Here is a 13,172-nt window from a genome sequence, read left to right as displayed (position 1 = left end):
ATTAAAAAAGAAAGGAAAGAAAGAATGGGATACTACTCAACAATAAAAAGAAAAAATCTATTGATACACGCAACAGCATGGACAAATCTCCAAATAATTATGCTGAGTAAATGAAGCCAGTAAAAAGGGACATACTTAATGATTCCAATCATATAAAATTCTAGAAAGCACAAATTAATCCATAGTGACATGATGCAAATCAGTGGTTGCCTGGGGACTGGGAGAGTGATGGATTACCAGGGGTGATGAGGAAAACTTTGGAGTGATGGCTATGTTTGTTATCTTGATTTTGGTGATCATTTCAAGAATGTAGACATATGTCAAAATTCATACTATACACTTAAACATATATATGTATATATTACTATATGTCAATTACACCTCAAAGCTATATATACATGTTTAAAAACTTACAGAAAAAAGTCCTCTTCTTCATCTGAATCATCTTCCAAAAGATTTCTCTGTTAAAAGAAGAAAAAGACTTGAGTTTTCAGATTCAGAGGACTAACTGCCAGGAAGGAGTAATGAAACAAGTCCTATCCTGATGAGATTTCTTAACTCCAAGCTTCCAGACAGAAGGAAGAGTGATTACTTATACTTCACTGGAAGTTAAAAGACATGGAACAACCTTCAAAGAATCCCCAAAGAAAAGGTTTACAATTTCAGAATCCTGTGGCTGACTCAAAGGTTGAAAGGCCATTGAAGACGGCTGTGGGAGTAAGGAACTGCAGACGGTCAGGAAGAATCCAGTCCCTTCTCCTTCCTCTTGCCTTCCTGTCTCTATTAGCAGAAACTAACATAGGTAAAGGAGAAACGCAGTTTGCAAAAGTACAGGTGGGTAGGTCTGGAGCTGAGAAGCAAGAGCTTCATAACTGGCACAGTCCACCTTTTAGCTTCTCAGTCCACAAACAGCCTTCTACATATCTGAACTTCTAAACAGAAATGACTTTATAATTTTGCGTTATAAAATGCAATTATTCTCCTTAAAGTGAAAGTATTCTTGCCTTTCCCCAAAAAGGGGGGATAAAGCCCAAAAAACAGGCTAAATAAGAGTGAAAAACAGACCTTCTCAGACACACAAGGTCTCATACATCACCTGATACAGGCAAAAAAATGACCCTCCAAAGATGTCTACACCCTAGTCCCTGAAATCTGTGAATATATTACCTTGCAAGGCAAAAGGGACTTTGCAGATGTAAGAACTTGAGGTGAGAAGATTAGTCTAGATCATCCAGGTGGGCCCAATATAATCTCAAGGGTCCTCATAAAAGGAGGCAGAAGATGTTATGCTGTTGGCTTTGAAGATGGAGGAAGGAACATGAGCCACGGAATGAAGGTTGCCTCTAGAAGCTAGAAGAGGCAAGGAAACAGACTGTCCCTCAATGCCCCTGAGGAAAGATGTCCTGGCCCACGAAGGCCCATTCGGGACTTCTGACCACCAGACTGTAGGATAATAAATCTTTGTTACTGTAAGTCACTAAGTTTGTGGTAATTTGTCCCAGCAGCAACAGGAAATGAAGACATCGTCCATGTACCTCTTCTGAGGAAATTACTCAAAGAATTACACCAGCCAGAAAGAAAATTAAACCAGAGCAAAAATCGTAAGACAGAGATTCATACTATCAATCAATCTAATAAAATGTCTGGTCAAATCTAAATGGATGATGATAATGTGATTGTCAACTGTAACTTACTACTGGGGGAAAAAAAAGGCTTAACATAAGAAAAAGCCTAAAAATGAGCCGAACACTTTTCTAACAAAGGCCAAGAGCTGGGAATGGGAGAGCAAAATGAGGAATTAAAAGCATAATAATATACTTGTCTTGGCGAGGAGGGGAGGGGAGCAGAGGGGGGAGGAAAAGAGCTAAAATGGAAAAAGAACAATGGAAGAGGCATACTTCTTAGTGTGCTTCCACAGAACACAGATTTAAACATTATTGTTGAAATATAAAGTTAACCAATAACAAACAAAAGAAAGTAAAATTTCTCAATTGCTTAGTGATGCTGGGAATAGGGAGAGTGTTGAGAAAAAAAACAAAGTAAGGGAAAAGAGGAAAAAGAAAAATATAATATTGTACCTCCGTATAATAATTAACACATAACATACATTAAAGAGAAAATAAAAACAAAGATGTACTCAATAAACTCATTTAAAAAATATTTCTGAGCATGTCTCAGGAACTAGGCACTGTTCCAAGTACCAAGCACACACAGCTTTGAACAAGACAGACAAGGTCCAAGCTCTCATAGAAAAGTATATGACAGGGATAAATGCTTTGTAGAGAATTAAAACAGTGGTGGGACAGAAAGTGACAAAGTGGCTACATGTGATTCCGTTGTCATGGAAAATCACTCCGAAGAGGTGAAATTTAAGCTGAGATCCAAATGATAACAAGCAGCCAGCCAAACAAAGCTCAGGATGAAGAGCTCTGGTTGCTGGCAGAGGGAGCAGCTAGTGCAGAAAAAGCCCGAACACATCGGTTATCACAATAAATGTGAATGGTTTGAATTCCTCTATTTAAAATAAAAAACTCTATGATTAGGGTTTTAATGAAATCCAGCCCTATCAGTTTATAAGTAGTTCACCTAAAATAAATATCAAATAAAGAATGAAAAAAAGGAAAACGTACATCAGCAAATTCTAACAAAAAGAATGTTAAGAGTTAGCAATACAAATTCAAAGAGGAATCTTAGGGCAAAATCATTAAATGATCAAATAAGATTTTTAAGGATAAAACACACAATCCACCAAGTAGATTTAAGAAGCAACAATGTACACCTAACAATATAGCACGAAATATATAAAGTCAAAGCTGTTCAAATTACAAGGAGAAATTACCCATTCAAAATCACAGGGAGAATTTTAACATAACCTCCAGAGATGGTCAAATCAAACAGACAAAAAACAAATGTATAGAATTTTGTACCCAAATAGCAAATTTTATTCTCAAATACCCAAAAAATGAAAAAGCCACAAAATAATTTTAATAAATTCCCAAAAAAAGGAAATTACACAGGCCATGTTCTCTGACCACAATGCAGTAAAAATTGAAACAAATAATAGAAAGAAATTTTAAAACACTTTTAATTAACTCTTATGAAAAAAAAAACTCTTATGCTAAGATGTAAATGGAAGTTGAACAGATTTAGAAATGAATGACAGTGAGGACATTACGGTTGAAAACCTATAGGGTATGGCCACAATAGTATTTAAAATGTGATTAAATAATATATGAAATACTATTTAACTCTTAAGATGGGCAAGTTATTCTATTCCTAGGTAACAATCCCAGAAGCCTTCGAGAAAAAGATTGAAGGATTTGATTACATAAAAATTAAAACTTGAAGAACAAAAGATGTCATAAACAAAAGGCAAGTAACAGACTGGAAAAAAACATTTGCAACATACATTCAGACTAGAGAACTGATATTTGTATGATATAAAGAGCTCCAACCAATCAGTAAGAAACAAATATTATAGAAAAATAGTCAAAGGATAGGATTAGGCAATTCTCAATAGGAAAAGAAATGGCCAATGACCACATGAAAAGATGTTCAAAATCAATAATAATCAGGGAAATCAATGCATTAACTCATTCCTTCAACTACTACTTCTTGAGTGATATTCTAGCTGGTAAGTATTAGGAGACAATCATTACATTTATGATGCAGTTTATATAGCTTAGAGGATGAAGATACTAAAGATATGGTGTGTTTCCTTTAGCTGTACACTGGGAAACACACCATGAAAACCAGTGCCTTTTCACTCGTTCATTCAACAAGTCAGGTCTAGGGATACAATGTCAAAGTATAATGGGACACAGTAAGATACCACTAGGATGGTGTCATGGATTGAACTGTGTCCCCCCCAAAATGCCTGTCAACTTAGCTGGGCCATGAGTCCCAGTATTGTGTGACTGTCCACCATTTTATGTGATTTCCGTATGTGTTGAAAATCCTATTACTATGATGTAATGAGCTGGATCAGTAGCACTTATATTGTTGAGATCTGCAAGATTAGACTGTGTCTTAAGCCAATCTCTTTTGAGATATAAAAGACAGAAGTGAGCAGAGAGGCACGAGAGTTCATACCACCAAGAAAGCAGTGCCAGGAGCAGAGCGCGTCCTTTGTACCCACGGTCCCTGTGTGGAGAAGCTCCTAGTCCACAGGCAGATTGATGAGAAGGCCAACAGAGAGAGAAAGCCTACTCCTGGAGCTGAAGCCCTGAATTTGAACTTTCAGCCACTTACTGTGAAGAAATAAATTTCTCTTTGTTAAAGAAAAATAGACTGGAATATTATTTGGCAATAAAAAGGAATGACGTCCTGGTACCTGCTACAACATGAAGGAATGTTGAAAACATTATGCTAAGTGAAAGATGCCAGTCACAAAAGGTCACATACTCTATCAGTCCATTTACATGAAATATCCAGAACAGACAGGTCTATAGATTTGTGGTTGCCTAGGGCTGAAGGAATGGGGAGAAAGAAGGATGACTGCTAAAGTGCACACGGTTTCTTTTTAGGATGAGGAAAATGTTCTAAAATTGACTATAGTAATGGCTACACAACTCTGTGAACATACTTAATACCAATGAACTGTACAATTTAAATGGGTGAATTGTATGGTATGTGAATTATATTTCAATAAAGCTGTTACAAAAGAAAAGTACAATGAGAAAGGGGGGCAATACTTTTCAAAATTTTAACTTATAGATTATTAGGACTTATCAGTTCTTAAGCTTCAAAATCTGATAAACATCCAAAAAGGAGGTCTGTCTAAATAAATGGCCAACATCCTATTTTTTACAATAAATTCTAAAAGCCATCAACTCATAATGTAAATACAAAATATTATAGTTACAGTCTCAGTAGTGGAACTGATTTAGGACTATACGTATTACGTTTTTAAGCATATATATAATGCTTACTTTAAAAAGCTTACTAGGATTTAATCTACTGGTAGATTCTAACCACCTTAAAAAAAAACTGTTGAAAGAGAATAAGGAAGACAAATGTTTATTATGCTGTACTCAATTTACACTTCTGAATCATAAAATGTTGGATAAAGTGGATAATATGGGGTTGGGAAGGTTGTATAAGAAGAAACATGTAAAACAAAGTCAAGTAGACCATAAGCCCCTTACTGGCAAAGACTCTGCCCTCCAGTTCTGAGCACACTGCCTAACACACAGAAGGTGGGTGATAAATATTTATTGGGTGAATGAGTGAATGAATGAATGCTAAGAAGGGAGTGAGGGAGGGCTTCAGGATGCTGGGAAAAAGGAGTAAGAACATTATTCCTTCCCTCTATATTCACTGAGTACTTATTCTAAGAACAACTTGTCTAGAACAAACACCAACTGTCTTCTTCCAAAATGCTACATAATTTCTAGATTTCTACCTACCTGTATAAAATGTTTCTGGAATAAACCAGAAATTAAACCATTATACAAAAAATCCTCTGGACTCTGAGGCAATTACAGGTCCAGAATCCCTTACCTGAAATTCCAAAATCTAAAAAGTTCTAAAAACTAGAAGGTTTTGTAAGTTTGGTACCAAAATTCATTTGAAGGGAAACCTGACCTGAATTGATATTAACTATATACTTAAACTAATCACACATATCACTGAGAAATATTAATGTGTTTTATTTCAAGGTGTTAACCAAGTCCCAGAATCCTGGTGGTGCAGTGGTTAAGCACTCTGCTGCTAACTGAAAGGTTGGCGGTTTGAACCCACCAACTGGTCTGTGGGACAAGGATGTGGCAATCTGCTTCTGTAAAGATTAACGGCCTCGGAAACCCTATCTGGCAGTTCTACTCTTCCTAGTGGGTCACTATGAGTCAGAATTGACTCAACAGCAATGGGTCTGAGTTTTCGTTACCCAACTATAGGGTCGCTATTAGTAGGAATCTACTCAACGGCAATGGATTTAGTTTGGTTTTTTTTAAGTCCCCAAAAAGCTATTAGATAATACATACTTAACTACCTTTCTAAAATCTGAAAGATTCTGAATAAGACATTGTGACTTTGTACGAAGTTTCTTCCAAAGATGAGAAAGAAGCTATGAGCATGATTTGGTAGATAATGGAAGTAGGATTCAATGAGTCACCAATCCAAGTAATACATACTTCCCAGTATATTTAAAACAAATAGGATTAGAATATAGCCATACATTTTAGGTTTTTCTAAAAAAACAAATTATTTATAAAAGGAACAAAAACCTATGTTGAATCTGTTTTAAAGCTGAAGATTCTCGACTCACCCTTTCACTTCTCACAGAACCAGTAACGTCATCATCATTCAGGTGGCGTTTGAACTTGGGAGGCATAGTTTTTACTCACGCAGTATTTTCCTACTTCCCAGTAGAGTAACAATTTACCACCTTTAAGAGAAAATAAATTTCATCAGATCTGAGACTTTTGGATGTAAGCCTCACTTCTCTTGACTCTGACTACTCCCCTCTCATGCTGGGCCTCGACATGTATGAGGTGCTAAAACCATGGGAAATAGCTAAAACCTTAGGAGCACTTGTAGAGGAAATGAGGAAACCCTGGTGGCGTAGTGGTTAAGTGCTATAGCTGCTAACCAAAGGGTTGGCAGTTCAAATCCGCCAGGCACTCCTTGGAAACTCTATGGGGCAGTTCTACTCTGTCCTGTAGGGTCGCTATGAGTCAGAACCGACTCGATGGCGCTGGGTTTGGTTTTTTTTTTGGGGGGGTGGGTAGAGGAAATGAGTGACTTAAGGTTTTTGCAAAATAAAAGAGCAAATAGTCCCGGAAAAGGGAAAAATAGGAAGTGGTCCTCTGAAACTAAAACATAATGACTCTAAGATTTTAACTTGGAGTCAGAAAACAGTGGAAGTCTTAGTTCTCTCGCTTTTAGCTGCTGAAACAAGATTCCATTTCCTTTTCTGTAAAATGGTGATTTTTAGGCTTCTGCATGGAGTTGGAATGATCAAATTAGATAATACATGCAAAAACATTCCGCAAACTCTAACATTCAAGGCACAGGACAAGTTTGGTAATGACTGGGTTAAATGAAGGCAGTTTTGTTTGCTACAGAACTTCCCACAGCCTTTAATGCGCTCATATGCACTGTGACTTTCCAGAAAAATGCCTGGGTATGCAACATAGTCAACATTTATGTGAGAAAAAGCTGTCCTACGCGCAATACGAGATTTCAGAATCTCGGCTTAGGAGGTGATTATCAAGAGCACCTAAAATGTTCTAAATGTTTTACTACGTGCTGGGCACTCTGCTCCTGTGTTTACCTGCACTTTCTTTTAATCCTTACAACACTCCCTCAAAGCAGGCACTGGAAATTAAAAGAAAATTGAGGCTTACTAGAAATAAGTAACAGTGTTAGTCACTTAACTCATTTAAATAGCAGAAATATCAGCTTAAACCAGTCTAAGGCTGTGCATTATCACTTTCAATATTTACTCAATTGGTTGCTCACCAGGTTATAAAATTCTTTTAGAAAGGCAGCCTTCCCTCTAACAACCCAGTAGGTAGCCCTCAGAAAAGCCCCACAAGAAGAAACGCCTCTAAAATCTTCAAATGCTGTCAGAGTCCACTTTCGTAAACCAAATAAAAGTTAATATTCTAAATCAGCTTCCTGTCAAAATAAATTGTCACAGACAGTTTTCTTGGATAAGAAATGCTTCCGAAGTAGGAATTTAAACACCTGAAACAACCAAACTCTTGCAGAGTTCTTCATTCCACAATATTTCTGTCAGTACCTCTGGCCATTTATCATACTTTGATTTCAGAATGATTCGTTCATGCAGAAATGTTTCAGAATGCATGGAAAAATGGATGACAAAGGAAGCAACTGAAGAATCTGAGGTGCTTCATATACATATATATATAAATACATATCAGGTATGCACACCTGTGCTTATTTACCTTTTAAATCCTACAAACGGGCTGCCTCAACATCCCAAAGCAAACAACAGACTGGCATAACATCTTTATGAAATATAGGGTAAAGCCACAAGTTTAATGATGAGCAAACATGATTTCCAGGTGTGATAATCCAAATATCAGGCTCATGAAAGCAAGAAACCAGTGTCTGCCAAACAGAAAAGCCATGAGCAAAGGAGGAGGCATTAATTAGCTACACTGATACATCAGGGCAACTGACGACATTTGTACCAAATAACCAGTAGAAATGAGCCATGCGCAGAAATCAGACTGGCACATATTCTAAGATTTCACCGGCAAAACAGTCCATGGAAATTAGGTGTTTGTGCCTAGGTACATATGAAATAAGAGCGCCTTCAAGACCTACTGCAACACTTAGGACAGACAACCACTAACCTCACTGAAAACTGTCACATCAGGATATGCTTCCTATGCCATCGCCGTACCTTGAAATTTTAATATATGTATTTTTAAAGAAGTGGCACGTTCTCTATCCAGTGGTTTCCCTATTCAGTGGTTTTACACGTAATAAACTTCTAACACGTTGTTTAATCAATGTTGGCTTCTTTTTTGCCTTATGCAAAAACCCTATGTATTTCACTTGGCAAAAAGCCTGAATCCGAGCAGAGGCTTCCGTTTCCTCTGCCTCCACTCCCTTCCTGCCTCCTCTTCCCTCCTCGCGCGTCAGCAGGCTTGGTGGGTGCAGTTTCACGGAAATAAAGTGTCTCGGACGGACAGAGCCTGGAGACGCCAGTCACAAAACCTGTCAAAGCGTGAATGACCGACGCCACCTCCCCGTCGTCCAAACGCCGCAGGGCTGACGCTCCTTCTCCCCAGCTCCATGCCCTTCCTACAGCCGGGGGCCGCACAGACCCCGTCCGCCGACCGCGGCTGCTGCCTCCGGCCTCCCTGCTCCGCCCGCTCCGCCTAGCCTTCCCCGTCCCAGGCACTGCTGTCCTCCCACCCCCCAGAGCACCCCTCAGGGCCCGGGCCTCTTCTCAGCCGCCCCCATCCGCACACCCCAGGGCTCGCCCACCTTCCCCGCGGCACCCCGGCCCCCATCCCTCAGCCCCCTCCGCCCGCGCCCCCCGCCGGCGGCCCGGCCTCCCCCGCCCCCCGCCCCCCCTCGCCCCCCGGGTCCCGGCCTCCCTCGCCCCTCGCCCCCCGGCCTCCCCCGCCCCCCGCCCCCCGCCCCCCCCTCGCCCCCCGGGACCCGGCCTCCCTCGCCCCCCGCCCCCGGCCAGGGGCCCGCTCCGACCGGACGTTGGGGGAGGCGGGGCAGGGGCGTCGTCCCCGCTCCCTTCCTCCAACGCCGGCCCCCCCGTGGCGATCCGCCGGCGCCAGTACCTGTGGCTGTGGGGGAGCTCGGGCGGCTCTCCAGAGCGGGCTCTGCCGGGCGGGCGGGGGAAGGAGCGGGCAGCAGGCAGGAAGGCGGGAGCCCGAGGCAGCGGCCGCAGACCCGTCCCCCGCCGCTCCGCCGCAGGGCGCCCCCGGCTCATCGAGCCCATCGGCGCTCCGCGGCCTGGCGCCGGGCGGGGGGGCGGGGCCAGGACTCGAAGATCGTCGAGAGAGTCGATTAGGTCCTCCTCTGTGTGGGCAGACCTGTGGCCGCCCGAGCGTAGACCCGGATCCCGGAACTACAGCATACTTCCGGGGAGGAACAACTGGGTCTCTAGGTCCCAGCCAGGACCAGGCTCGCGCGAGGGCGCTCGGGGGATGCGGCAGTGGGGCGCCGAGGGCGTGCTCGTGACTGAGGTTGATGATGCGGTTAGAGGGTCGCCCCAGCCTCCGCAAAGGAAGTCGAGTAGTAAGAGGAGGATGGCTCGCAGCCCAAGGCTTCGGGCTGTGTAGGGCCTTTTGTGAGGGAAGGAAGTCCGTTTGATCCCTGTTCATAGAATCAGAGTCAGACCTGGCAACAGATGCTGAGGGTTGCTAGTCGGGTCTCCTCGTTTTAGGTATGAGGAGTCTGTGGTTCAAAGAGGAGACTTGTGAGCTCACACAGCTAGTTTGGACAGTGTTCTCTCCCTTCTATCATGGGTTGAGTTGTGCCCGCCCCCCAAAATCTGTCAACTTGCCTAGATCATGATTCCCTTGTATGATTATATGGTTGTCTATCATTTTATCATCTGATGTGATTTCCCTATTGCTTTGATGTAATAAGATGAATTAGTGGCAGTTATATTGATGAGGTCTGCAAGATTAGATAGGGTCTTATGCCAGTCTCCTTTGAGCTATAAAAGAAGCAAGCAGAGAGACACAGGAACCTCATAAGCCAAGAAAGCAGCGCTGGGAGCAGAGCGTGTCCTTTGGACCTGAGGTTCCTGTGCTGAGATGCTCCCAGGCCAAGGGAAGATTGATGCATCAAGGACCTTCCTCCAGAGCAGACAGAGAGAGAGAAAGCCTTCGCCTGGAGCCGGCACCCTGAATTCAGACTTCTAGCCTACTGGCTTGTGAGACAATGAACTTCTCTTTGTTGAAGCCCTCCGCTTGTGGTATTTCTGTTATAGAAGCACTAGATGACTAAGACAGTTTGTATCTTAGTTGTAACCTAGAATAATTAAGTCCAAACATACGGTAGAGCCTTCAGGTTTCAGGTGGGAAATCACCTCTGGGTGACCATGCCTGTTCTGTTCACTACCTCCTCCCCTCCCCATTTCATGTCATATTTAAACCTCTATGCCTGCAATAGCTGGATATACTAATACAAACAACTAATGTTGTCTCTGCTCTCTATTATTTGTTTTATTTATCCATTCTTCCCACACATGCCCAGCTGGATTGTTTTACTCCTTTTTCCTGTCATGTGTTTACTACACATCTTTTTAAGTTATCTATGGGTCATTTGCTGATACTGTGTTTTAACGATCTGAAATGCTGTGCCAGGCACTTTAAAAAGACATCATAAAAATAAGGATGAATGTCTAAGAAGGAGGAGACAACAAGAGGAGGAAAGCTCTGGGACACAAAGAGAGGAAAGAATAGACACCCTCTTACCAGCTGCTCTTTTGGTTGGTGTTTGCTTTGACTTAAAAATGCACCAACAAATTGAAAGATGCATTGTCTAGGGCAAAGACTCTCAACCCATAGGTGAATCATGTGACATTGAATCACCAGGGAGCTTTAGAAAGCGCTTATGCCCAGGCACTACTTTGAGATTCCGATTGATTGGTGAGAAACAGTGAGCCACGGCATTGTAGGTGGAAGCTCCTGAAAGCCTGGTGTTAGACTCACACATTACCTGTGAGTCTACTGCTTGAGAACCAGGCTGACTTAGACTGAACGGAAGCCTCTCATAGTTCCTTTGCCTGGGCATGATGGTGAGACTATCCCAGATTCTGTAGATGATACCAAAAAAAAAAAAAAAAGAACCCATTGCCACTGAGTCTATTCCAACTCATAGTGACCCTAAAGGACAGAGTAGAGCTGCCCCATAGAGTTTCCAAGGAGTGCCTGGTGGATTTGAACTGCCAATCTTTTGGTTAGCAGCTGTAGCTCTTAACCACTAAGCCACCAGGGCTTCCATACAGATGTTCTTTTTATTAGATTAGTTGTTTTCATGGGTTTATCTGCTTGTCTATTGGGGCTTTCTTGCTTTGGTGCCTCAGCCAATTATAGCTTTAGCCAATTATACCCTCAGCCCATACTCTGTCAACTTAAGGCAATGTTATATGATTATTGAGCAGTGGGGGTATGTCATTGCATAGCTTCTATGAATGATCCACTCTTTGTTTATTAGTTTATTTTTTCACCATAATTCTTTAATCCTGCCAATCATTGGGTATGATTCTTTGGGGAAGGGTGAGTACTGCAAGCCCCAACCTTTTTTCACCTGAACAAAGTCCCTTTGACTATCCCTGACATTCGTGAAAGCTTTGAAAGTGTCATTTTACAGTTAATATGGAACAAATATATATACTCATCCTGAAAGGGTATAAATAGTACTGAACTTTGGAGTTAGTGCTAGGTTCCAGCCTTACCAACTTGAATTATTTCATCCTATCTTCTCTTTCTTGAACTCCAGTTATTCAGATCTTGGTCCTCTAATTTTGCTGTATAAATCGGGTTGCTTCATGGCCTGCTTAGGAGTCGTGTTTCTCAAGTCTAATAAGATGATCACCACTGATTCGTCTACTTTCCAGCTTTTAATATTTTGTTGCAATCGTATCTCATCCAACACAAAAATATAAATCAATTATAAGCATATAAACAAAAGTTCACCATCCCTCAAATGTAAATCGACAGTGGAAGATCACTTTTCGTCCCTAAGTGACTGAGAAGGAAAGAGTTAAGCAGATCGGCAAGCAAGCAGGAGATGCAACCTAAACTTCTTAAATGGCATTTGCTAGCAAGAGAGTCCGTGTGTATGGACTTCCTTTAGCAGCATGCCCCTGGGCTAGGATCGTTTGTGGTAAATGCGTTAGGAACCCAGGTGGATTTGAAGGGTATGATTCCCTGGAAAACGTCGTGTCAGCTATGTAATCTGAGCATAAAATAGAGATGTTTCATACTGAGTTGGCTCCTTCTGTGTGAGTGAAGTGGGCACACTGTACTTAGAGACCTCATGTATTAACCTGGGCCGGGGTGCACCAGTCTTTGGCGTAGGGCCAAGACTTTTTAACCAAGCGGGAATCTGCTGGTTCGAGCATCCCATTGTCTTTATTACAAATTGCATTGTTTACAATTTCTAGTTTCATTTTCTTCAAAGCGGAGCAAAAACAAAGACACCGCTGAATCAATTTGAGTGCAAAGTCTGTCTAGATTTTGTACAATTTTTCCTAAAGTTTTACAGTTTTTTCTTACCCATACATAATTCTACAATGATTCTATAAAAATTTGATTGTGGTAAATATGAAAAACAAAATTGCCATTTTAACTATTTTGAAGTATACAATTCAGTGTCATTACTTGAGAAATCACAATGTTGTTCAAAACTTTTTCATCATCCAAGCAAAACTCTGCCCATCAGCAATAAACTCCCCTTCTCTCCTCCCCTCTAACTTCTGGTAACCTCTAATCTACTTTCTGTCTTTAAGAATTTGCCTATTCAAAGTATTTCCTGTAAACGGAATCATACGATATTTTTTTTTTATATCTGGCTTATTTCACTTAGCATAATGTTTTCAAAGTTCATGTTATAGCATGTTTCAGAACTTCATTCCTTTTTATGACTGACTAATGTTCCATTCTCTGTATAGACCACATTTTGTTTATACAGTAAAACCTGTGAAAACTGGAATCTGT

General features: G+C 41.3%; 1 protein-coding gene across 7 annotated transcripts in view; it reads right to left on the bottom strand.

Moving 5' to 3' along the window:
• VAMP4 (vesicle associated membrane protein 4) overlaps positions 1–9,462 on the bottom strand; it is a 41,991-nt gene extending 32,529 nt beyond the window's left edge. For 3 of the 7 annotated variants that reach the window (XM_049881218.1, XM_049881221.1, XM_049881223.1), the window contains exons 1-3: positions 9,279–9,462; positions 6,269–6,388; positions 415–461 (exon numbers count right to left, since the gene is read on the bottom strand). In XM_049881218.1, coding sequence (XP_049737175.1) covers positions 415–461; positions 6,269–6,334 — 113 coding nt within the window. In that variant the 5' untranslated portion in view covers positions 6,335–6,388; positions 9,279–9,462. Of the gene's footprint in view, positions 1–414; positions 462–6,268; positions 6,389–7,276; positions 7,321–8,327; positions 8,871–9,278 lie in introns of those variants that run through there. The other 4 variants (XR_007516885.1, XM_049881222.1, XM_049881219.1 and 1 more) reach the window with 3 other exon arrangements.
• Positions 9,463–13,172: the final 3,710 nt, after the last annotated feature.

The sequence above is a fragment of the Elephas maximus genome, chromosome 3, assembly GCF_024166365.1.
Source record: "Elephas maximus indicus isolate mEleMax1 chromosome 3, mEleMax1 primary haplotype, whole genome shotgun sequence".
Taxonomy (NCBI): Eukaryota; Metazoa; Chordata; class Mammalia; order Proboscidea; family Elephantidae; genus Elephas; species Elephas maximus.
This window is presented reverse-complemented; position numbering and strand designations above follow the sequence as displayed.